This window comes from Neolamprologus multifasciatus, chromosome 17 (assembly GCF_963576455.1).
Source record: "Neolamprologus multifasciatus chromosome 17, fNeoMul1.2, whole genome shotgun sequence".
NCBI classification, from domain to species: Eukaryota; Metazoa; Chordata; class Actinopteri; order Cichliformes; family Cichlidae; genus Neolamprologus; species Neolamprologus multifasciatus.
The window spans coordinates 13,630,353-13,655,409 of NC_140455.1; the positions used below are offsets into that span (position 1 = coordinate 13,630,353).

General features: G+C 40.9%; 1 protein-coding gene across 3 annotated transcripts in view; it reads right to left on the reverse strand.

Annotated features, from left to right (window-relative positions):
* Window positions 1-25,057, reverse strand: part of LOC146499066 (1-phosphatidylinositol 4,5-bisphosphate phosphodiesterase gamma-1-like) — a 48,138-nt gene that overhangs the window by 15,979 nt on the left and 7,102 nt on the right. Inside the window, exons 2-16 of one of the 3 annotated variants that reach the window (XM_085137627.1) lie at window positions 13,233-13,382; window positions 12,351-12,444; window positions 8,865-8,912; window positions 7,968-8,052; window positions 7,739-7,819; window positions 5,515-5,549; window positions 5,106-5,178; window positions 4,921-5,016; window positions 4,518-4,636; window positions 3,844-3,929; window positions 3,565-3,685; window positions 3,271-3,439; window positions 1,112-1,231; window positions 896-1,003; window positions 627-811 (exon numbers count right to left, since the gene is read on the reverse strand). In XM_085137627.1, the coding sequence (XP_084993753.1) occupies window positions 627-811; window positions 896-1,003; window positions 1,112-1,231; window positions 3,271-3,439; window positions 3,565-3,685; window positions 3,844-3,929; window positions 4,518-4,636; window positions 4,921-5,016; window positions 5,106-5,178; window positions 5,515-5,549; window positions 7,739-7,819; window positions 7,968-8,052; window positions 8,865-8,912; window positions 12,351-12,444; window positions 13,233-13,382 (1,570 nt within the window). Of the gene's footprint in view, window positions 1-626; window positions 812-895; window positions 1,004-1,111; window positions 1,232-3,270; window positions 3,440-3,564; window positions 3,686-3,843; window positions 3,930-4,517; window positions 4,637-4,920; window positions 5,017-5,105; window positions 5,179-5,514; window positions 5,550-7,738; window positions 7,820-7,967; window positions 8,053-8,864; window positions 8,913-12,350; window positions 12,445-13,232; window positions 13,383-25,057 lie in introns of those variants that run through there. The other 2 variants (XM_085137629.1, XM_085137630.1) reach the window with 2 other exon arrangements.

The window sequence follows — 25,057 nt, forward strand, 5'->3', positions numbered from 1 at the left end:
TCTTTAGTCCTATCTTCTTCAGTCACAGTTTTATCATATGTGGGTCCCTGAACTGTCTATGATTTATTCTTCTGTAGCCAACTTCTAAACATTTAGGTTCCTTATTTGCTAAAGTTTTTTTTAAGCCTAGTTACCGCTAGTCATTTTAGAAAAGCCTGGGCTTTCCTAAGCGAGTCTGTCTAGTGTTTAAAGCTGTTCTGTTAATGTCTTGCACATGCTTCATTATTCTATGACTAAACTAAATATTTTTACTGTCTCTTCCACAGCCAGTCACCAGGGTTGGATGGGAGACAATCATTACTGTCCAACCCAAGACAAGCTCGCTACAGGCCCATTAATTTTATTGAAATGCAAATCAGAATCACCTCCGTGTTTTAAAGGATGGTGTAATGAGATGCTGCTTACTGCTCAGCTTCAATGGATTTGGTGTGAAACTCTTATACCAACTTTCAAGATAATTAGAAACCTTTTCTGACATTCCTGGATACGGGGTTTGGAGATAATTTAAATTTGAGATGTCTGATCATGAAATGGCAAAATATTTTACAAATGTGTTTTTTTTTCTTTCTCTGCACCAGATTGTGTTACTAATTTATCAGCTATTTTATGACGGAAAACACACGGACCAGAAGGAGAGGGTGTAGTCTCCAACAAATGTCTCACTCTCCCGGACCAGGAAGGTGCCGTCTTTGGCCCCGCCCTCGCAGTACTCCTGCAGGAGTTTCTCAGCCACCTGTCGGCCATCGCGTCCTCCACCCAGCTTCCCATGAAACCAGCGCTCTGCACAGTGCTGCTCATTGTTGTTGCACTCCTGACCAATTACAAAGACATATGAGGTAGTAATACCAAAGTTGGTTGCGAAAGCACCAAGTTTTGCTATGTGCCACTTTTCTACCTCCTTTCCTTCATCGTCCTCCTCTTCATCAGCTGTCTGATAATGAGATGTCTCCTCAGAGTAGTAAATCTTATTACTGGTCAAGACAAAATAATGTGGCGTCCATGTCTGCAAATGGATACACACATTTTAGACACACAACGATCAGTATAGTTAGAGTTAGAGGTAAAAGTATATTTTCTTCATAATCACTTAGCCAAGCTTACACAAACTCACATGGTCAATGGGGTCTTCGAGGTAAAGGATGCCGTTCTTTAGGGAGTTACTGATGTCGTTTTCAGAGTAGCTGGCTGACGTCACCTCTTCATACAGGGTTCCTTCAACCAGCTTCTTGTGCTGTGACAGAGGAAGAAAGAAAGATGCTGAGCACCACAGGTTTACTGTCCCAGGAAAATCTCAACCAGGTGTATTTTCCATTAATGTGGAATCTGAAATGTTAATTGAAAGCTCAAGGTAAACAGTGATCTCATTGTCAGACATCACCATTTAGGGAATGAAACTGTCAGTGTTTGCATTTGTGCGATTTCAACACGGCCTGAAATGATGTCAAAGAACTGGCCACCATGCCATGATATAAAAGCCATTTTAAGTAAAATCAAGGGGAAGAAAAATCTACACATACAAATCAAACAGTGTATTATTTTGCCGCACTCATTACCAAAGCAGTTTTTCTTGAGTTTCTTGTCATAATCAGAAACCTCTTTCTCTTTTTAAATTATGACAAGTTGTGTGGAAAAAAATGTGGAAAAAAATATATCTTGCCTAGGTGGAGGTAAGAGTATGAAAGCGATATCAAAACAAGGAATAAATACCTGGCATTATAAATTTTATAGTGGTTTGAAAAAGTGTTTGTCCCCTTCCTGATTTCTCCCTTAGCAGCAACAACTGCAATCAAGCATTTGCGATAACTGGTAGTGAAGCACTGTTGAGGGATTCTGACCCAATCATCTTTGCAGAATTGTTATAATTCAGCCACATTGGAGGGTTTTCTAGCATGAAACACCCTTTTAAGGTCATGCCACAGCATCTCAGTCGGATTCAGGTCAGGACTTCGACCAGGCCCCTCCAAAGCCTTCATTTTGTTTTTCTTAAGCTATTCAGAAGTGGACTTGCTGGTGGACTTTGGATCATTGTCCTGCTGCAGACCTGAGGTGTGCTTCAGCTTGAGGTCACAAACAGATGGCTGGACTTTCTCCTTCAGGATGTTTTGGCAGACAACAGCATTCATGGTTCATTTACCACAGCAAGTCTTCCAGGTCCTGACCTGCCCCAGACCATCACACTGTTAATATGATGTTCCTGTTACTTTTACGCCAGATGTAATGAGGCACACACCTTCCAAAAAGTTTAACTTTTGTCTCATCAGTCCACAGAGCCTTTATGTTGCTTTTTGCCCGGTCTCTTTCTTATAGTGAACACTGACCTTAACTGAGGCGAGTGAGTCCTGCAGCTCTTTGGATGTTGTTCTGGGGTCTTTTGTGAGCTCTTGGACTAGTCGTCGCTGCGCTCTTAGGCTAATTTTGGTCAGCTGGCCACTCCTGGGAAAGTTCACCTCTATTCCATGTGTTCACCATCTGTGGATAATGGCTCTCACTATGGTTCACTGGAGTCCCACAGCTTTCTCAGCAATCAAATTTTCACACAGGGCGATGCAGTTTATTATTAAGGTTTGCCCCTTAATAATAAAGACGTGCTGTGTCTACTTGTGTATCTTTGTCTAATATTTACATTTTGTTTGATGATCTGAAACATTTAAGTGTGACAAACAACAAAACAAAATAAGAAAACAGAAAGGGTGCAAAAACACTTTTTCACACCAATGTATAAATATAAAACGATTTTTCGACATTTCCTTTAACACCTTTTTTTGTAGGTGGCATTTCATTAACTTAAACTTCAAAGAGATTTTTGTTTTTCAAATGGCCAAAAGTAACTCTTTGTCTTAACTATAGGCAGACTAATTGTGCTTGCGTGCATTTCTAGCCTATAATCAGGAAGGATTGGCTGGTCATAGACAGGGTGGGACTCTGTGCTTTGGGGCTGATGACAGAGAGCTGAGGGCAGCATCGTAATTACTGTCAGCTACTCTATCTACCACTCTGTGGAATAGTCAAGCTTTCTGGTGAACATGTGGTGTAAATTTTCAGGATATGATGAAACTTTTGACCAGACATATACAGAGCTGAGAGCAATAAAGCTTTGAATCTATTTTGAAGGCAACCTTTAAAATTGTTTTATTTTTCCATTATCCACACCTCCTCCATTGTTCTGAATTAACTCACATCTCTGCACACATTGTTACCACCTGACAAACATCACTGTGTGATATTTACTTAAATTTAAAATGAAATATCTGTTCAGTGTTGAGTATATACTTTGATGAGGATCTTCCTGCGGAGCTGGTAGGGCGAAGGAAGCTCCTCTGCGTTATTGTCAACCGGTTTGGTGAGCAGCAGATCTCCGAAAACTTTCTTGAAGTGCGTGGCCATGTTCCTCTGCTGGACCACACTGCAGTGGTCCTCGATGGATAAGATCACAGGATACCTGCAAAGACACAACAGTAGGTAGAAGAGCTGTAATGCTAAAGAAAAGAAATGGTGATTCAGTCGCCACTTAAAACTGCTACTTTAGCAATACGGCTCAGTAAATGAACACAATCATGTACTCACTCAGATATAACAAAGGCATGTTCTTTGATGGTGTGCAGCACATCCAGGAATTTGATCTTGGAAGTTAATGTGTGGCCGTGGTAGATGATTGGCAGGTCATCAGGTCCATCCCAGCAGTCCACTTAGATTAGAAATTAAAAATCAAACATATAGCTAAGATTTTAGACCCTGAAATGAAGCCTGTATTGGTTAACCCAAAGCTTGTGGAACAGCACTATGTATGTAATAAACTGCAGGAAGGAGTAGTTCACCAGTGAGTTTAAAAAACATCTCGCATACGTTCAATGCAGCGGCAGCCCATCCTCAGACAGCGAGCGTAGGCTTCTAGAGATGATTCACTGGAAAACTGGTCACCTGTCAGGTACCTGAAAAAGCATGAATGTAGAAAACAACCTTGTTAGGGCAGCGGTGGTTATAGAATAACTAATACTGTAGCAAGTAAAAATATACCGTAATGATATTTAAAAAAATAAATACTAGCAACCCCCGGCACTATCCCTCGACGCAACTAGCAAGCAAAAAAAACAAAAACAAAACAGACTCCAGTCTTTAAATTTCCACAGAAATATTGAATCGTAATGTTTTCAGCAGTTACCAGCAAATCCAAGGATTTTGAATATCTCTCTTGAAATATCTGTCATGAAGGACTTTGTTTGATGATTTCCAATTTTTTTAACTCAACATTTTTGATAATTAGATGTCAAAGAACAGCAATATCCCTTTCACTTCTTCATTGGAAAAACATTCAAAAAATGTATAAAAATCCTAAAAATATTAGCAAGCAGAATAAAATTCCTATCTGCAAATTTAGTCTCTAATGACATGCTCTCTATAATAATAAAGTTGGTAGTTTATCACTGAACTTTTTAAACTGTCATCTGTGTTTAGCTTAAAAGATGTTCTTATTGAATTATGAATGTTTGTGCACTTGAAAGATTTCCTGTGAGACCTACGTGTTGTGCGAAGATGAGATCCAGTACTGAGACAATGGCCTTTTCATGTCATCAGGAACTACGGGTGAAAGACGAGGGTCACACACAGAATTCTCTTTAGAGTACAGGAAGGTCAGGAACTAAAAACAAAAAACAAAAACAAAAAACAGCAAAAAGATCTAATTGTCAGGAAAACACTGTGATTTGACTGTATGCTCAAGTTTATCGAGAACATCCATCAGGCCAATGGCATTTCATCTCAGGTTAGGGTTTCACTACAGTAATGTACCATTTTCCTTTGGTCATTTGGAACACCAGCATTGACCACGTATGTGTCTATAACAAAAGCAGCCGTGCAACTAGGTTGTCAGTGACCTGGTGGATTGTTGAGAGGTTAACTTTTTGTGCTTATTTTGTGTGTCACCTCATCCAGTTGTAGCATCGGCTCAGGCTGTGGTGCCCCCCTCATGTAGCCCATAAGAAACTCCCTTACACGACCCAGATCTGACGCCCAGGACTCCTGAGACGAGCCGGATAAAGAAAAGTAAGCGCAAAGCAGTTTTGGGAAGCTTTTTCTGTGTGCTGATGGGCACTAAATCTTTTCTGTACCTTCTGGTCCATCTGTAAAAACTTTTGAAAGTCATAGAGGGAGATTTGACATAGCTCTGGTCTGTCAACATTTCTGAAAAGACAGTGATTTACAAGATATTAGATGGCAGACGTATGAAAGTACTATTGAATGAGAAAGCAGGCATGAAACATCAAGAATTTTAGTGATAGATCATTTCATTGTGATAGCACCACCACCCCATCACATACATAACTTTAAGAAAACATTTCACTTTTTTGGACATCCAAAACAATTATTAAATTTCATTAATGTGACAAATCATATAAAAAGGCTATTTGAAATGCAAAACTTCCCTGATAAACTGGGAAAACTGGAGGAGTAGTGGGATAGCAGGGGATGTGAGGATGAAGGACAAGACACTGAGGACAAAAAGGTGGAGGGACTCACCGCAGAGGGAAGGAGAGCTCCAGCTGCTCAATAATCTGAAGAACAAAAGGGAAGGAACCAGGTGATGGACAGGTGGGAGGGAGCAGTAAAGGACAAAGTGAGCAAAGCGTGCATGAGAGCAGAAGAGGAAGTATCACAGCACTGGTGTGTTTACTCAGTGGAATTCTGAGCTACTGAAACGTTTTGCTAAGTGATATTTAAGTACAACAATCAAGATCAGATAAATATAAAACTGTATAAACATATAAAATATTGCTGTTGTTTCTTCCTTGAGCTAGACCGTCAGGGGTTGCCACAGTGGATCATCTCACCCTATACTTTGCAAACTCTTCTGTCACACCAATCCTCTGCATGTCCACTACATTCATGAATCTTCTCTGGAATCTTCTTCTTTCCTTCCTGCCTGGCAGCTCAATGGTTAACATCCTTTGACCAATATATCCCCATCACTTCTCTGCACATGTCCCAATCATAGGGTTGCCAACTTTTTAACTATCAAATAGGGACACTGGTGCGCCAGAAGCACAATGCACAGTCAGCTGGACAAAGTTTAATATGCACTTTATGTCCATATTCTTATAATAAAAATACAGTAAAATGTTGGTAATCAGTTTCACTGCCTTTTCTAAAAAAAATAAAGAAAAATAAAGTAAATGATAACAGAAGTCACATGGTCATTTTTTTTTTTTAAATAATCAGAAAAGAAAAAAATATTCAAATAAAAATACTGTAAATGCAGGCTTCAATTACCCAGTTTATTATGCTACAGATGCCAAACCTTATTTCTACGAATCACGTGTTGCTCCTCACATGTGGTGTGCCTGATAGGTCATCAGTGTTGGTTGTGACTGGACACAAGCATTCGGGGACATTAATAAGAAACAAACTAATTTTCCTCATTATACGCCATGTTCAGTCTAAAATGGGACAGTTGGCAACCCTACCAAACACTCTCATCCTTACCTCTTTAATTTTGTCTACAAATGTTTTGAAAACAATTATGTTACATTGCTGTTGTAGCAGCCAGAGCTTTAGAAAATTGAATATAAAAACAACTAAAATCATGCTGTATGATATGCTAATAAATAAGTTGGCTAATGTGGGTCTAAAGAAACACTTTCTTGAATAAAACATCCTGAACAGGATTTCTCTGTTTGGTCTTAGGTATCAAAACCAATGTGTGCTCGTAGCATGCTAACACAGACACTTTGCTAGCTACTTAACATAGCATAGAAGTCTAGGAAAAAACAACTTCATCCGTTGACTATAGTAAATTGTGAGCTCAGTTACTCATTTTGGGATATACTAAATAAAAAAATGAAGCCTATTTTGTACATCTTGGTCATGCTGTGTTTCAAAATGGAGGACCCATGAGAAACAGCAAGCTAACTGCCTAAAGAGTTGTTAGTGGCATCATTTGCTAATGAGTGTGCTTTTCAGCCAGACCTGCCTTTCAGTTTAAAGTTTATTTCAACCAAGATGAAGACAGCGAAAACATTCATCTTGAGGGTTCAAAAGTTACTTCAGAAACTGATGGTTGACATCATGGCAGCTACATTTCCTTCACTGTCTATGCTTGCTAAGTCAACAACGAAAAAAGGTTCTTGAAAGTTTTTCATCAGTTGCCACTTTGGGTCATGCTGTATAACACCCTGTAGCTACGAAGCACTAACAACATGTAATGGCATCCTAAAAAAGGCAACTGAGTCTCAGTTTCCTCAGTAAGCTTATTTCTGATCAAAGTAAAAATTGTCACAGGACGTAGCATGCTTAGTTTATAGCGCTAGTTGCTGATATTGAACTTAACCCAGATTTTTTTCCTACAGTTCCTAATGTCAAACTGAATCCTCCAGAGGACATGAAACAATTTAGCTGGTGAACAACCTACTATATCTCATCATATAGATTTAATGAAATCCAAACTCCAATAATGAGTTCCTTATCATATCATTAGTGAAGGCTGAGCTCAAGCTCGAGCTCAAGCTCGCTGGCTTATTTCACATTCTGGTGTGGCAAAGTGTACCCCCCACTCCCCCCACCCCTGAAACCACTTGGACAGTAAAACTTTCCTTGCATAACATTTAGTATATGGTTTATAATAGTGACTTAAGAAAAACCTTCTTTATTGTCTTTTCCATCCTGATGATGCTACTTATTAAGTATAAGATTTTAATACTTCCTCCAGTGCTCTGCAAATGTATGTAGGTTTATATCTGACACTCACACTCCTCTGTGCATCAAACATCAGTGTTCTGTAGAGCTGTGCAAAGTTGGGGTATGACAGGTCGCTCCTGGCCTCCACCTCCTATGTAAATGGGTTTGTTGTGAGTTACAGTGACACCAAACAGTGCTGTGGTCAAGTCAGAACATGCAGGAGAGCAAATTCAAAAAGGCAAAGAAGCTGCAGGCAGTAAAACATTAAAATGATCCTCAGACTTATGTTTCACTCTAACCTGTAGCTTGTCTTTGAGAAAGCGCATGTTGGGCACTCGATAGTTGACCTGAGGCAGCAAAGCTTTCACATCCTTCACTGTAATGCTGGGAAGGGAACAAAAGAAAAGAAAGCAAAACCTTATTCAAGTGCAGTGAATCTAAACTCAGCACATGAAAAAATCATCTAGTTTGTTCAGAGTGAGTCACATGGTGGCAAATACCATACCGTTACATTAAAAGTTGGGCACTTTCCACTGTGAAAACCTTTATCCTCAATGTTAATTAAACTTAACAATGCCTTAACAGTTTTTAAACTGATGGTCAAAAATAGAAATACATGATTTGATAAAACAGTGGACTGCGTGAGCTTTTGTAGAGCCGCTGATGTCTTTAACGTTAAACTTTTTTTTTGTAGACAAATCGCACATGGATTAGAGATTAAGGAAAAAAACATATGCAACCTCAGAAATCAATAAGAGATTGCAGAAGGAAGCTAGAAAAGCAGGTAGAGTGAAAAAAAATCTAGGTCAGCACTCTTGGGATCTTTTAGGTTCAATGACCGCTATCACTACTGGTCTCAGACCTGCCACCTCCCACCTCTTTCTGTCTAGCTACTGTTACTATTTTCACAGGAGACAGGAAGTTGCCCTCTCCCGGCATCGCATCACATCACTTCCTCCTCCTTATCAGGGGGTGGCAGGCTGTTTGTCCTGGAGCTACTTCCACCCAAACAGAAGCCTGGATTTAAAAGAGTCTGCGTGATATTTGCCTCAGAGCATGGAGGTGTATGGGCAGGTCCCTGGCAGAGTCTCTTTGATGAGATCTGGATATGATTTCACCGTAATTCCACCTGCTGTGGCACCCACTAATGAGCATCCGTCATAGGCTTTACAACTAGGTGCCTGCATGTCACTCACCTGCCCTCGTGGCCCCTGTCCATGACTTCAAACTGTTTCCTCAGCCACCTACAGAGGGAGAGAGGGTAAAGTAATAGGAGAGAGAAATTAACTTTTAAAAGCATTAAAATCTAATACACAACTTCTGGGTACGGTGCTAAAACACTGAAGTTAAAGGAAAGCACTGAATATTTTTAGACTTTGTTTTAACTGTTAACATAGAAGCAGAACATGTATTCTGACAGACTGTGCTCTGAAAAGAAGTCATTCTATTTTAGGTAAAACTAATAAATACTTTCCTGATGAGAATGTGCCCAGTGCATCATTTTTGGTCATACTAACTAAAACATTAAGTCTATGTTGTAGATTTTGGTTATTCTTAGTGTGAGGAAGGCACATTATCCATGGTGTGCTCATTTCCTAACAACTTGGGATTGCTGCAGATGGCTGCCTCTCCCTGAGCCTGGTTCTGGTGGAGTTTTCTTCCTGTTAAAAGGGAGTTTTTCCTTCCCACAATTGCCAAGTGCTTGCACCTGATTGTTGATGTTTTCTCTATATTATTATAGGGTCTTTCCCTTACATTATAAATTGCCTTGAGGCAACTGCTGTTGTGATTTGGTGCTATATAAATAAAATGGAATTGAAATAGAAATAGAAATAAATAATAATATACCGGGAAAATCTGCACAATTTCCATGAAAGAAAAATGCCGGTCATAGTGCCCAGTCATTCAAGTAGGATATTTTTATTGTCTTTCATTAAGAGTATCCTTCTTTTTCTTTCTTTTAAAAAGATCATCATTTATATTTGGAATGAAAAAGTTTAACTTTTAATGTCTTCAATATTAGTGCTACTTACAACATACTGTAACATTACAAAGTTAATCTAATTAGTATTCCAGTGTTAAAACACATGAAGACACACATTACCAATGTTATACAGAGTTTCCCTTTTTGTTTAACTATTAAACTTTCAAAGACATTGAAGTTGACTTTTGTCATAATGCCTTTATTTTAAGTATTCAGCCAATGGTTCTTCTCCTTAACTTCATAAATAGATAAAATTATCCATTTCATTCCCTTCGACCATTTCCAAACATAAACTGTGCTCACTATGTAGACAACAAAACTGTCTTTCTGCCATACAACACCTCTCTGTTTCTCTGCTTTCACCACACAAGCCAAAAAACTGCCTCCGCACATTTGTCTGGAGCAAATATTTTCATCCCAAAACAAATATTTGTCCTCGCTGCTGACTCACAATTCCTTTTCTGTCCAGGTCACCACTCCTTTGATATACCCAGATGTGACTTTATCACAAATATAGACCGTTTTAATGGTTTCCATTACTTCAGTTTTGTACTTTCAATTGGCACCAATTGGCCTCCCGTTTTGGTGGTTGTGGGGAGCATTGTCCAGTTTAATGTTTCATATTAAAAACAACCCAATTTCCGCACGCTTATACAGCGAGGACAATAAGTATTGAAGAAAGGGAGGTGCAAAAAGGCATGGGACACCAGCTGATATCTAGCATCTGCCACTTAGTGCAAATTAAAATCAGCTTTTTCAGTCCCAACTGATGGCCTATAAAATGGTGTCTCATTACCAAGGTGTCACAGAAGAAACATCTTATGATGGGTAAAACCAATGAGCTCTCTCAAGACCTTTGCAAAGTTATTGTTGCAAAATATACTGTTAGTATTAGTTACAGAAAAATTTCGGAACTACTCAAGATTCCAGTGAGCGCTGTTGGATCCATAATCTGGAAGTGGAAAGAACATAATTTTACCATAAGTTGGCCATGACCAGATGCTCCCCACAAGATTTCAGACAGAGAACTGAAAAGAATTATCACAAGAGTTTCCCCAGAGCCACAGACCACTTGTGCAGAGCTAGAAGAACAAATGGAAAATTTACTGAGACATTCTTGTGAGAAACCAGCTTCCATCTATCAGGATGATGAAGATAAAACAGGGATGGAAGTTTCAGCAGGACAATGATCCCAAACACACAGCCGAGAAAACTCTCAATTTATTTCAGACAAAGAAAATAAAGCAGCTAGAATGACCCAACCAATCACCTGACCTGAATCCAATTGCAACCTCATAGAAAAACAGAAGCCTCGGGATTTGAAGACTCTTTGTGTAGACCAAAATCACATACACACATATGTGTGTCTTATTTTGCCTTCCACACATTGTATTTCCAAAAAGCCCTAAGTTATACATTGCTTCTCATTAATAATGGATAGTGGCTGCTGTGCATTTGCCCCTCTCTCTTGCTGTCCACTACAACAAGAATTGAAATTGAATTGAAAATGATTGCCAAATGATGTCAATGTATAGGTAACGTGAGATGCAGAGACATTGCAGGTGAGGCACTGAAAAGCCTTTTTTTTTTTTAGTTTTGGGGAAGAGGGGGGGGGGGGGGTATGATTTTCCTGTTCACTTTGTTTAGTTTTTGTTCAACAGTTTCCTGTTTTTTCCCAGAGAAAAGGAGAATTTCCTGTTGTTACTGCACTGATTATCTTCACCCCTATTTAAGTCAAATTCAACGTAGATCTTTTTTTCATTGTTAATAATCGATAAAAAATGTGGGCTATGGGGCTTGACCCGTTGAGCTGTTGAAGTGGGGCATGGGGCAAAAAGGTTAAGAGTTCACGTTTAGATTTTGACTAAAGAAAAAAGCTACATGTTAACCTATAGCTTCTGCTGAACCCAGCTGGCCAGTCTATATAGGTTCCTGTGGGCAACTTTACAGCATTTAAAATCATTTTTACAGCCTTCTTTAGAAAGCTTCATAATAACTCTGAGTGGGGCTAACTTCTTTTTAACTAATCAATCTGAATAAATGAGTTATAGATAATCAACCAGCCAAACTCCTTTGCAGGGAAAGGAAAGAGAGCATACTTGCTCCTTTATTGACTTCGTACACATCCATCACATCGAACTGACATCATTGACATCAACTGGAGTGAAATCAGAAAGACAAAAAAAAAATCTTAATAGGTTGTCATGTAAATACTACTAACACAAGAGACTACAAGTTAAGCTTCCTACACATATAATCTTATATTAACAGTACTAATGAACCAGCTGCTAGTTGACGAGAGACACCCGGAATGGCTAATCAAAGGCTGGACAGTCCTGATCCTCAAGATCCCCCAGACCGGACTGGTCCCTTCCGGTGGTCTATATATGTGTAAGTATATGATTATTGTCTTCTACTCTTATTATTACTCATAATACAGATTTTCATCCAGAGTTTCTTCTGATGTTTGCCACGGGTTTCTTGTGATACTTGTCATTCTGGTACAAAGCTACACTGATGTGATCAGAAGACCAACTGTAATAAATCTGAGAGTCTCTTTGTCGTTCCTCTACCTTTCCAGCACAAACTGTCCTTTAAGATGATGGACAGGAATGATTTGTGTGTTGATATAGGAGCATATCCATTTGTGTATATGAAGCCTCAGGTTTACAGCTCTCTCAAACACAAACACACAAACCTGTCAATCTGTTGTGGTGCCGGTGCCCTCTGCGTGTCCATCATTAGCCAGTTGAGTCCAGTGATCCACATGTTGACTTCCTCCTCACTGAAGGCTACAAACACAAATTCACAGAGCAAGTAAAAGAATGTTTTAGGGCAACAATTGTCCTGCTAAAACTGAATTGTAGGTATTTTAAATTTTGTAGTTTTATTGTTGTGTTGAATTCCTCCAGAAATAAAAGACCATACCCAACAGTAAAAGGATTCTCATAACAAATATAACTCTGTATCAAAAACTATTAAAAACACACACAAACAAATAAGAGTTCATTTTCCCCATAATTGTTCTTTTGAAGATTTACACCTTCACTTGGAAACCAGTAGTGTTAAACCCACGTAGGTTCCATGTTTACTCATTATAACTGAGGTCTGTATGATTCATTGTAAAGTTACGGTACACTATAAAACATGGTTGTTTTATTTGTTGCTGAAAATCAAATTTTAAGATGTGATTTTAAGTTGATTACGTGACTAAGCTTTGCTTATATGGTTACTGGGCAAATTATGATACTGTAGGCTATGACAGTGAACACCAGGGGCCCACCAACATATGTTTGCAGTAGAGCCTTAACATAATGATAGAGAAACCAAACACATTGTTAGATTGTGTCAAAATGTGGCATTTTGACAGTAATTAAATAAACAGCAGTGCTAAACTGATTGTTTAAGATGAACAAAGTTGAGAAAATGAGTAACAGAAAATATGTTATGTGATGTGATGCGAGTTCTAGTTGAGCAGCAGACATGACTGTGAGAAAAACCAAACAGTAGCTGTGAAAACACTTTGAGAATCATCAGTACACATACACAGACAGTAGCTTATATACACACACACACTGACCAGCTACACTGAGGGTCCGGAGGCGAAACTCCAGGCCGTACAGCACTATAAAGCAGTGGGTGGAGTCCAGCTTACGAGCCTCCTCAGGGTAGCGCTCAAAATCGCGGGAGCCCTTCCCCAACCGCAGCTCCCGGATCTCCCGTATGTCGACTGTAGGAGGGAGAGAGAGAGGAAGGAAGGATTGTGTTGCATGAATGCAAATATGCACAACCATAAATCACACTTTGGCACGTTGTTCATTTCACTGCCAAACACACAGAAATCTGCTGCTGAAGAGCTGAACAAATACTCAGTGTTTGTGTGTGAGAGCCCAAAAACACACACTAACATTTCTGCTGACTGCAGAATGTCTGCAAACACACCGATGTTTACGCTTTCCTTCCACATTATTAAAGGAAAAGATTCTCTAATGTATTTTTAATTAGAGATTTTAGTAGTTTTGCATTATTAACAGTGCATGATTATACTTTCAGTCTCCCTTCTGATTGGCTTCTCCTTGGAAAAAGAAGTTTTGAATAACAGGTGGGTGGGGCTTCTGTACTCACAGCCAGAGCTGTGTGCCTGAGATGACCATATTAGGTCTATCTGCTCTCAATGACATCACAGAGCAAAGAGAAGAAAGAAAAATGTCTCAAATTGCGAGTTTTGAGCTAAACTTTTGGGTCATGGGAACTGACTGAAACAGAAAAATAGATTAGGCCCCTTTTTATAATCATGGCTTTAAGCCACTAAATTTACTTAATTTCTTTTATTAACTTAATTAAAATGTACTGAGGATGCTCAACGACATTTCAAGAGTCCAGGGTATACTCTGTTTCTCCCCTTATGACAGCTGGGATAGGTCTCAGTCTTAAGCATCTGGACAAAAAAATATTCGGCCTGCTATAAAACCAATTTGTACCTTTAGTCTCTGTGCAAGGAGCCAGATGGTGACCATGAAAACAACATAAATAGAGATAAACTTTGGTTAGAATTACAAAACCAAACATGAGCAAACTTTACTTTGGTTCTGATGGTTGGAACTTCTTCTGGGATTCTGAAGCAAATTGTGAACATGCCTGTTCAATGTCAGGGTAAGCACACAGTCCGAAACTATTCTGTGACTAAGACTGCAGTGCATATTGTAGGCACTGCAGTCTTCTTTCATAACATAAAGTTATTATAAATAAGTCATTTTTATTTCTCAAAATATAGCACGTCAAGCAGTTTTGTTTATTTGATGAAGATTTACATGCAATCTAACCGTTGGCTTATTTCCTGTGTCATATAAAGGCTTTCATAGATGTAATGCGCACTTGTGGCTCAGTCAGTGAAAGCTCCACTGGTAGGCTTATGGAGTCGGGTGACAGACCGCCGAATATGATGTAAACTCCGGCCTCTGCTTTGACACTGGCAGCAGTCGACACACCCACAAAGAAAACCCCAGCTTACTGACATAGCAGATGTCTTGTGCAAACACACATAAACATAGGCTCAAAAATCCTCTGCCATTCACAGACCACAGAAAGACCCACTGTAGCACACACACACTTGAACTGAATGTGACTTTTATAAGCCTGGATGTGATTTTTCCACCACAGAGGAGCTTCTTCCGAATAAAAACAGGAATCAAGCAGAAGCCCAACAGCTTTTCTCCCATTGGCATAAAAAAATCCCACCAGGAAAAAGCTATCTGTCCAAAATGTACACTGCAGGGGATACGCAAGAGGGAACACACAGCAGGGGAAAGAACAGTGTTCCTCGTCTTTATCAAGCCAAGGCCATCCTCAGCAGGTTGTAAATAATCTGGAATCAAACAGAAAGCTGGTTCCTATCTGAGCCTCCTGCATGTGGAGATGACATGGAGCACGTTTGGCATGAGATTAAGAGAAAGCCATTTTCCTCAGATGGAAATGTGGCCGTACTTCATTGAGATGGGGTCCAGCACTGGAAGCAGCAATTTCTTAACCAGAAAAGATCTGCTTGGTTTCAGTACACGGAAATAATAACTTTGTAAGATGTAAAAAAACACCATTATAAACATAAATGATTCACACATATATTAGCTTACAAATTATCCCTTTGATCGTCTCAAAGTGAAAATCATGGTGAAATTTAAAACAAGATCCAGGTTATTTGTACTTGGAAATACTAACCTGGTGTTGCACTCAAACTAAACCAAGAGGAAACACAGCTAATGTTTGCTTGGTAACTCTTAATAGCGGTCTTCATGATCATATACAGTCATGTGTAAAAGAAAGTCTTCACACGAATGAGGACCAAGAAAAACCTCTAAAAGCACATAGAGCAGAGCTTAACAAACAACAAGACTTCTGACAAGAAAAGAGACAAAAGTGGAAATGTTTGGCCATAATGCATAATGCACATAATGCACAAAGCATACCAGCACAAACACCTCATACCAACTATCAAGCACAGTGGGGGATTGGGGGGAGTGGACTTGTTTTGCAGCCACAGGACCTGGACACCTTACAGTCACTGAATCAACTATAAACCCCTTTGTATACCAAAGAGTCAAATGTGATGCCATCTGTCTGACAGCTGAAAGTTGTCTGAAACTGGGTTCAATTCAATACAATCTTATTTATACAGTGCCAAATCAAAACAACAGCCACCTCGAGGCACTTTATATCGTAAGGTAGACCCTAAAATAATACATACAGAGAGAACCCCAACAATTATATGACCCCCTATGAGCAAGCACTTTGGCGACAGTGGGAAGGAAAAACTCCCTTTTAAGAGGAAGAAACCTCCAGCAGAACTAAGCTCAGGGAGGGGCGGCCATCTGCTGGGGAGAGAGAAGACAGATAGATGTCATGCAACAGGACAGTGATCCCAAACACAGCAGCAAGCCTGCAACAGACTGGCTGAAAAAGAAAAGACCTAGTCAGAGCCCAACACCAAAAACTTTCACTTTTTTAAGTCTAATTTTATTTTTGTTTGTCTGATGCATCATAAAACTCCTTTTTAGGCCATGGCCTTTTTTATATCCCTCAAGCTAGACATGTAAAAAACAAAAATGCCTCACTATATGCATCAGTCATGAAGCTATACAAAGTGCTTCACAGTCTAAGCTGAGTCCCTTTCTTCCCAAACTAATTTTAGAAATACCTCAAAAACCTCCTATTTGTTTTCCTCTGCTCGCTCTCGTTATTATTTCCTCTAATTTAGTTTGGACTCCGGACAATAAGGCAAACAGGCGCTCAGCTCACCAAACGTCACACTTCGCTCACCATGACTATGGCAGCACACACCCAGCCTTTCCCACTCTGCAGTACGCAGAGACTGATAAATACCACACATATTACGGTCTTTAATCCGGGTCTAAGCTGTAAACATAGCTGTGATAAAGACACACAGACTCTGCAATCTAAAGTAGAGTTTAAAGAATAAGTAGGGAGACGTATCCAAAGGGCCAATTGCACATTTAGCATGTAAGAGTGTGAGGTAATGTCAGAAGCCTCACAGAAAGAAAATACAAGGTAAACCTCCATCACAAAAAGAGATATAATCAGTTGTTTTATCATTAGAGCAGCTTATGAACTTCTCTGGTTTGCTGTCAATACTCAGTGCTAGACGGACACTGGCTGTAGAAACACTCCTAAAAGCCATTTCGTGCATAGCTGACCTAAAACCACACACCACTGATAGCTGCGGTGGACTTCCAGTGAAACAAATTTCTCCTGGTACAGCTAGTAACAGCATTTCCTGCCAGTTGGAACAAATAGTTTATGGCAGCTCAAAGAATTTGAATTGAAGGGAGGGAGGTGTTCAGGTTAGACAAGGACTAAATAATGAACGGTTAGAAGGACTCCTCATTGAAAAACTTGATATGACATAACTGTAACATGGTCTAATAGTATTATTGTTGCGCAAAACGATGAACTCAGCTGACATCCAAACATAGATGTATAGCCCAGCTAGACAAGGCAAAATGAAGTTAAATTTAATGGAGATTACAAATTTGGAATTTAAATATTTAAAAAATAATCAAAAAATCCCACTTTAATACATATTATGACTTATGGAAGCTGTCATTACCGTGCATGAGCAATGCACTCTGGGTCGATGATGTGAACCTCTTGCACTTGCACACAGATGTTTACTGTTAATAAGAAGAGCAGAAAGGAGTGGGAAAGGCTGTGGATGAAGACAACTTCTAAAAGTTACAGCAGCTTTCTCTGCAATTAATCGCTAAAGTTGTATGCTGTGCCAACAATTCTCTCCAAAAAGGAGTCTAATGAACCTTGGGCAGTGAGTGAAAATTGTTTTAAGAAATGTGAAAGACAGATATTAGATGCCCTCCTGCTTGGCCATAAACCAATCTCACTGAAAGAGAATCAAGGTCACAACCCAAATCATGGCAGAATCTAATAATCAGCCAGTTAAACTCAGCAGTCTTTAAGTGTCCAGTGTTCCTAACTCCCAGACCAACACAGCTGCAGAACTGGATTCAGGCACTTCAAATACATGTAAACTGGTCATCAGAGGCGGAATGATACTGTGGCCTCTAATGGACAAACTATGCAACACGACTAAAGGATATTTCTCTTCTCTCTTCTTTACTTTTTAGTTTTCATTTAGTTATAAATGTAGATACTGAAAGACTGCCAAACAGCTTATAACAGACAATAATTTAGGCCCATGTATAAATAGGTAGGGCTCTTCAGACGCTTTTCTTTCCAAGCTCCTTAGACTACGATGACCTGGATGACTGAGAACCTTCACAGACATAGGGCTCTACTGGTAATTATGTTGCATCTTCAGGAAGAGACATGCGTGGTAGCCATGCAGGGAGCGATGGAGAGCCTGAAGCCAACCAACACTGTGCTCCAGGACTGGTGAGGTGAAACACCTCTGGTGATCTGTACACAAAGGCACCTACCACTGCTAATAGGCAGGTTCACTTGACAAAAACCTTTACACCTTTTACTTCTTTTAGATCTTGTCAACCAAATAATGTAGTTGAACTAAATTTTGAGTTGGCTCTGAAAGAGGGGAGAAAGTGCATTGCTGTAAAGGAAAATGTTCATGCTAGACAAGAGAAAATGACAGCTTGATAGTAAAAATGAATACAAAAATGCAATTTATCCAATTTTTAGTGCTGTCAGCATTAATCTCGTTAAAATGACGTTAACGCCATAACCACATTAACACGGCAAATCTCCGTTAGCGAGTTAGCGTGGGTCATCCCGTGCGTGGGACTGCACGGCGTCAACGCATTAGAGCAGTTAGCTTGTTACCGCGTTAGCGCCGTACAGCCCCATGAAGATTAACGCTGATAGCACTACTTTTTTTTCATAAATACTAAAAGACAAAATCATACCTAAAATTTATATTCGATTAACTGCTAAGCACAGAATAATGTCTGGCTCTATCCTTGTTTTTCACTCTAATGGAGACAATAAAATAGAAGGAAAACATTTAGTGAGGTCACAGATCAAATAACAAAGGAGAGGTTTTTCCACATACTTACAACCTTCTTTTAGTGACCACAGGAGTTGCCCCCTGCTGGCCATTATAAAGAATGCAGACTTAATCATTAAACTATCTATACTTGATAAAAAGCTATGTATTGTAAGTGTATATGGTCCAAATGTTGATGATCCCTCATTCTTTCACGTTTTTTTCAGTGCACTCTCTGAACACTTAGATGGCACACTTGTGCTTGGAGGCGACCTCAACCTTGGACTGAATGAAGAAATGGATAGGCTCAATACAGCAGGAACTCAGCGTAATTGGCAGTCCACAAATATAATCAAACAGTATATGAGCGACTTTGGTCTTTGCGATGCATGGCGCTCCCTTCACCCCACCAGTAAGGAATATACTTTTTTTTCACATGTTTATCACTCCTACTCTCGTCTAGATTATTTTTTGGTCAGCAGCTCACTGCTGAGTGACGTTTCAGACACTGAGATTCACCCTATAGCTGTCAGCGATCATGCTCCTGTATCTTTAACACTAATGCACAAGAATAATACTATGCCAAGTAAAAACTGGAGATTTAATACATCACTGCTTAAAGATGAAGACTTTATTAAATATTTTAAAAAAGAGTGAACTTCATATTTAGACTTTAATGACACTCCCGGAACATCAGCTTCTGTTTTATGGGAAGCAGGGAAAGCTGTGATGAGAGGTAAAATAATTCTTTCTCATCACATAAAAAGAAAAAAGAAAACAAAAATATTCAGGAATTAGAAAAAAACATCAAATCACTAGAAGAAGCCTACGCGTCCCACCAAGATCAGGAAACGCTTACAAAATTATGAACATAGTAATAAATCCGGTCAATTTCTAGCAAACCAGCTAAAAATAAATAAAGAAAAAACAACTATATGTGCTGTTCAAGATTCATCTGGGAACACAATATATGAACCGAAACAAATAAACAACATTTTCAGGGATTTCTATAAAACGTTGTATTCACCACAAATAAACCCATCTAAAAAGGAAATTGATCAATTTTTAGACAACATAACTCTCCCAAAATTATTAGACTCTCAAGCAATGGCACTGGATTCGCCACTGACATCAGGTGAACTCCAGGAAGCCCTGATAAGTATGTCCAATAATAAGGCTCCAGGTCCAGACGGCTTTCCTGCAGAATTCTACAAAGAATTCTGGACGATTCTAGCACCAGTTTTTTACAGAACGTTGTTAGAAATCAAAGAAAAGGGCAGACTTCCATCAAATATGAATTCTGCAAACATTAATCTCCTGCTAAAACCAGGCAAAGACCCTGTATATCCCTCAAGCTATCGTCCAATATCCCTTATTAATGTAGACCTCAAAATAATCTGCAAAGCTCTCTCGAAGAGACTAGAGAAAATAACCCCCCTCTTAATTCATCCTGACCAAACTAGTTTCATAAAAGGTAGGCACTCATCAACAAATACACGTAGATTACTTAATTTGATCGACTACTCATACAGTAAAAACCTTGAAACTACAATATTTTCCTTAGATGCAGAAAAAGCGTTTGACAGAGTTAACTGGAAATTTCTATTTGCAACTTTACACAAATTTGGTTTTGGATCTTCTTTCATCAACTGGTTAAAAATATTATATAATTCCCCAACAGCTTGTGTCAGAACAAATGACCAGACATCCTCCAGCTTATGTCTCCTGAGGGGCACCAGGCAGGGATGCCCACTCTCCCCTTCACTGTTTGCAATTTTTATCAAACCACTAGCAGCAGCAATTAGACAGAATTCAGCAATTAAGGGCATAAAATGCAAGAACGTGGAACATAAAATCAGCCTTTATGCTGATGATGTGTTACTCTTTCTCCAAAATTCACAAACCAATATCTCTGGGGTGATTGAATTGATAAACTCTTTTGCAAGAATATCAGATTACTCAATTAACTGGTCAAAATCTACAGTCCTTCCTATTAATTGCTGCTTCCATAATTCCTCTTCTACTCCACTGCAATCGGGAAATATAAAATATTTAGGTATTAATATTTCTCCCAAGCTTGCAGATCTAACTAAATTAAACCATACCCCACTTTTAAAGAAAGTAGAAGGTGATCTGGCTAGATGGAAATGTCTACCCATATCACTCATGGGAAGGGTTGCTGCTATAAAAATGATGGTATTACCAAAAATAAATTATTTATTCTCAATGATCCCAACTAAACCGCCGCAAGATTGGTTCAGATCTCTAGATTCATATATGTCCAAATTCCTTTGGAAAAATAAGCCCCCACGTATAAGCTTAAAAACACTACAAAAGACCAAGGATAAAGGAGGATTAGAACTACCTAACTTTCAGCACTACTTCTTAGCCAACAGGCTTCAGTTTATCTCAGGATGGCTAAAACATACCCTTTTAGATGAACCTTGGCTAGATGTAGAACAAGCACTTTGCAATAATCTAGAGATTTCAGATCTACCATTTATCAGCTCAAACATCCAACGACATGAATGCTTCAAAAGCATCAACATCAGCTCTTCTCTGACAGCATGGTGGGAGTTTCTGAAGTTGACAGAGTCTTCATTAATCCCATGCAAACGTACACCTATCTGGAACAACCCTGACATATTACAAAACAATAATATGATAAACTTTTCAGATTGGAATGGTAAAGGAATCAAATATGTAGAACATATACTAGAAGGAACAGAATTTATTTCATTTGACAGACTAGTTACACAATATGGGATCAACAAGAAAAGATTTTTAGAATATCAACAAATTAAATCCATAATAAAAAAGAAATTTAAACCGGGTCAAGTTGAATTACAAACACCACCAAGTGTGGTTCAATTTTTTACTCTTAAAACCCCCAAATTACTATCCAAAATATACAGAATGCTTTCTAAAACAGATGAATCAATATCACTTCCTATTGCAAAATGGGAAGCGGATTTATCAGTTATCTTAGACCAAAACTTCTGGTCTCAGATTTGCTTAAAAACCTTTCATCTAATCAGAAATCCCAGTCTTCAATTAATTCAATACAAAATACTACATAGAGTGCACTATACAGGTCATCGGATGTTCAAGATGGGCTTTGCATCTACCAACAACTGCTCACACTGCCAAACCAATTCACCGGACAATTATATCCATGCTCTTTGGTTCTGTCCACCAGTTCAGAAGTTTTGGCGCGAGATATGTGAAGACTTATCAAAGTGTCTGAAATGTAACATTCCAACTTCCCCCTTAGTGTGTTTGTTGGGCAGCTTAGATAATGTCACTTCAGAAAAGAATATAGCCCATATGGTTTAGCCAAGAAAACAGTCCTCATGAACTGGAAAAATAAAAACAATCTTAATTCTAACCAATATAGAAATTATCTATTAGATTACATTAGTCTTGATACAGCCTCTGCCACCACATCAGATCAATCGCTCTGGGCTCCTCTGATCAGCTCCATCACCTAGTGGGGGTGGGGGGTCATATTTTGGTCTCGCCTTCAGTGTTGTGATTGGTGTGGGGGTAGGGTCAGGCTTAGGGCGTCGGGGGGTTCCCCGGGAGCATCTTCCTTGGGGGGCTCAACCCGGGGTAGCGGTCATGGCCAATTAGGGGCTCTGTTGGCTCTTAGGTGACGGTTTCCTCGTGGCTACGTGCAGCGGGGCTAGGGGAGGGTCTGTGCTGACGGACGGGGGTTACTGACCTGGTAGCCTGGCTGCCCCTGGGTGGGTCCGGGACGGGCGTGAGGTTCTGGGGGCGCTCCGGCTCTGGCCTGGGGCCCTGGCCGGGCCTCGGGGGCCTGGGTCCTGGTTGGTGTGTTGCCGGGGTTGTGGGCCGGTGGGTATATGGGGGCCCACCACTGGCGCAGGGTGCCGCCGGTGCGCCGAGCCACCTGGGGGGCTCTTCAACTGGTGGGGGGGGGGGGGTTGTCACATCTTGCAGGAGCTTTCCTCTCTCAGGAACTCTCTCTGCAAGAGGGGGAGATACAGGAGAGGTGGAGGAAGATCTCAGCCTGGGCGTCTATTGTCTTATGTAGTCTGGAAGATGAGTGGATGATGGGGTGGGTGCAGTTTTCTCTGTGGTGGGGTTGGGTGGACTGCCCCGGGCTCTGTGGGGCCGGGCGGCGCCGCTGCACTGGTCCCCGGTTCGGAAGGCCCCCTTCCCTGGCGGGTCGCGGAGTATGGGGGTGCCTACTGGGGTCAGCGGGGGAGCTGGCCCCAGGGAGGGGTCACTTGCCCCTCCCTTCCTTCCCTCCCCATCTCCAGCTGCCTCCCTCTTCCCGCTCCACCACAACCACCCACACATGCAGGGCCTTGGAGTAGGGGTGTGTCACCAGGGTGCAGAGGAGGTAACCCCCCCCCCCCCCCCCCCTCTGTCCCCTTCTGGCTGCCTCTGCCTCAATTTTATCCCGCAACTTAGACATTCACATTACTCACACTCTCATTACACATACATATAGGATCTTGGGGGTGGGCACGCTACACGGAATCCCAATTACCATCAGGGTGTACACCTCACCCCTGGCGTCGTTGCCCACCTCTCAATTTTAAATACACGTAGACATTGAGGGCTAGCAGGAGGGACTATGCGCTTACCTGCTGCTCTCTGGCAGGTAGCTCCATGCCCTCCTGGGTTTTAAATGCACCTTAGAACACACATACATCAACACTACAATGAGCGGGTGGAGGGAGGTTAGGAGTCTTCTCTCACCCTCGTTCTCTGCGGTCTGCTGGAGCAGGGGGGCTAGGAGGAGGAGTTGGCCGTCCGACTGGGGTCCGGAATGTGGGGCCTCCCTGCTGCTGCGGAGTCGGGGCGGTCTGCTTCTCCCCACCGCAGGGAAAAGGGTAACACAACCTGGGTCTGGGTGCAGTTCCCCCCTCCAGGGGCAAGGGTACCTAGACCCGGTTCGTAGAGTACGCTTGGGGAGTGTGATTGTGTGTACAGCGTCTCTTTATGTCTGTCTCCACGTTGGTTGAGTGTGGAGTAAGTGCATATGAGAGCATGAGGGTGGGAATGGATGTTTGTATCTGTGTGTGCCTGTATGTCTGTGTCCATATGTCAGGTTGGGTATCTGACGCCACCTCTCTGAGGACAGCTCAGGCCCTCCAAGGTTTGGAGGCCTATCTCCCCCCACCACTTCCCCTGCCGGGGGCGGACTCCCTCAGACATCGGTGCGCTGGTGGTTCTTTGTGTCCGGGGGTGGGCGTCCGGGTACACACCGGCTCACTCCTTGGCGGCTGCTTATCGGGGCCTGGAGCCTGGGGCTCGCTTGGGCCACTTCGGAGGTGGGGTGCCCCCGGCCTCTCGGCCTGGGGCTCGGTCACTCAGGCACAGCTGGCTGCCGGCGGAGCTCACGGGCACGTCACTGCAACCCCCCCTGGCTTCTGCTCCGTGGCTGCTGGGTGACCCCTCATCTGGGACTCTCCTCAGCTCTTTCTGGGACAGTGGCACGGCTGCCCCTCTGTTGGTCTTCCTTGGTCTCTTGTGTTCTGAGGGCCTCTGGATGTCTGGAGTTTTGATCTCCTCCATGCCTGCTTCATGCCCTGGAGGACGGGGCAGTGGCCCCCCACACCCTCTAGCAGATCATTACATGAGGGAACCTTTTAAGAAAACAAGCGCGTCCATGCTCACAGGTGTACACACGGGTGATCACACACACAAACTACACCCTTTTTGGCTCCTACCTCAATGCACACTGTGCTGTCGATCTTACGTGCTGCACAATAATGTTTAATATTTAGTATTTACTGTCATATTCCCATATATTATTGTGATGTTGTTTATTGTATTACTCTCGTTTTCTTCTGCTTGTTTTCTTTTTTCTTTCTCAACAGGTGATCCAGGTGATCGATATATGTATTTTTTTTTTTTCTGCTTATTCTGTTGGTTTTTGTTTTTTGCCCTTCTCCCCCGTCCCTCTTCTCAACTGTTTTTCTTTCCCTCTTTCTTTCTCCCTTTTCTTTCCCCCAGTCAAGTCTGTCCCGTATTCAGCAAGTGAAAATAAAATAAAGAATAAAAGGTGAATCAAATGGACCATTACGGCAAAGCTGGGATGGTCAATTTGGTAAAGAAAATCCGTTGGGCATCTTTCTTCGCCTTTAGACAATAATTCTGATGGCAAAAGAGCCAAACGGGACAGGCAAAAAAAATAAAAAATAAAAAAATAAATAAAAAAAATAAAATAAAATAAAAAATAAAAAAAAAGAATGCAGACTTCATTTTTCAGATTCTGAAACTACTTTTCTATACTCTGTATGGTCCCAGCTTAATGGAGCTAAAGAAAAAATTTAAAGATGGGAGGACAATCGACACCACTGAGAGCAATCTTATATTTTTCAGCATAGTGATCTTACATATGCACATTTCAGATAAACTGACTCTGGCTAACCCTAATCAAG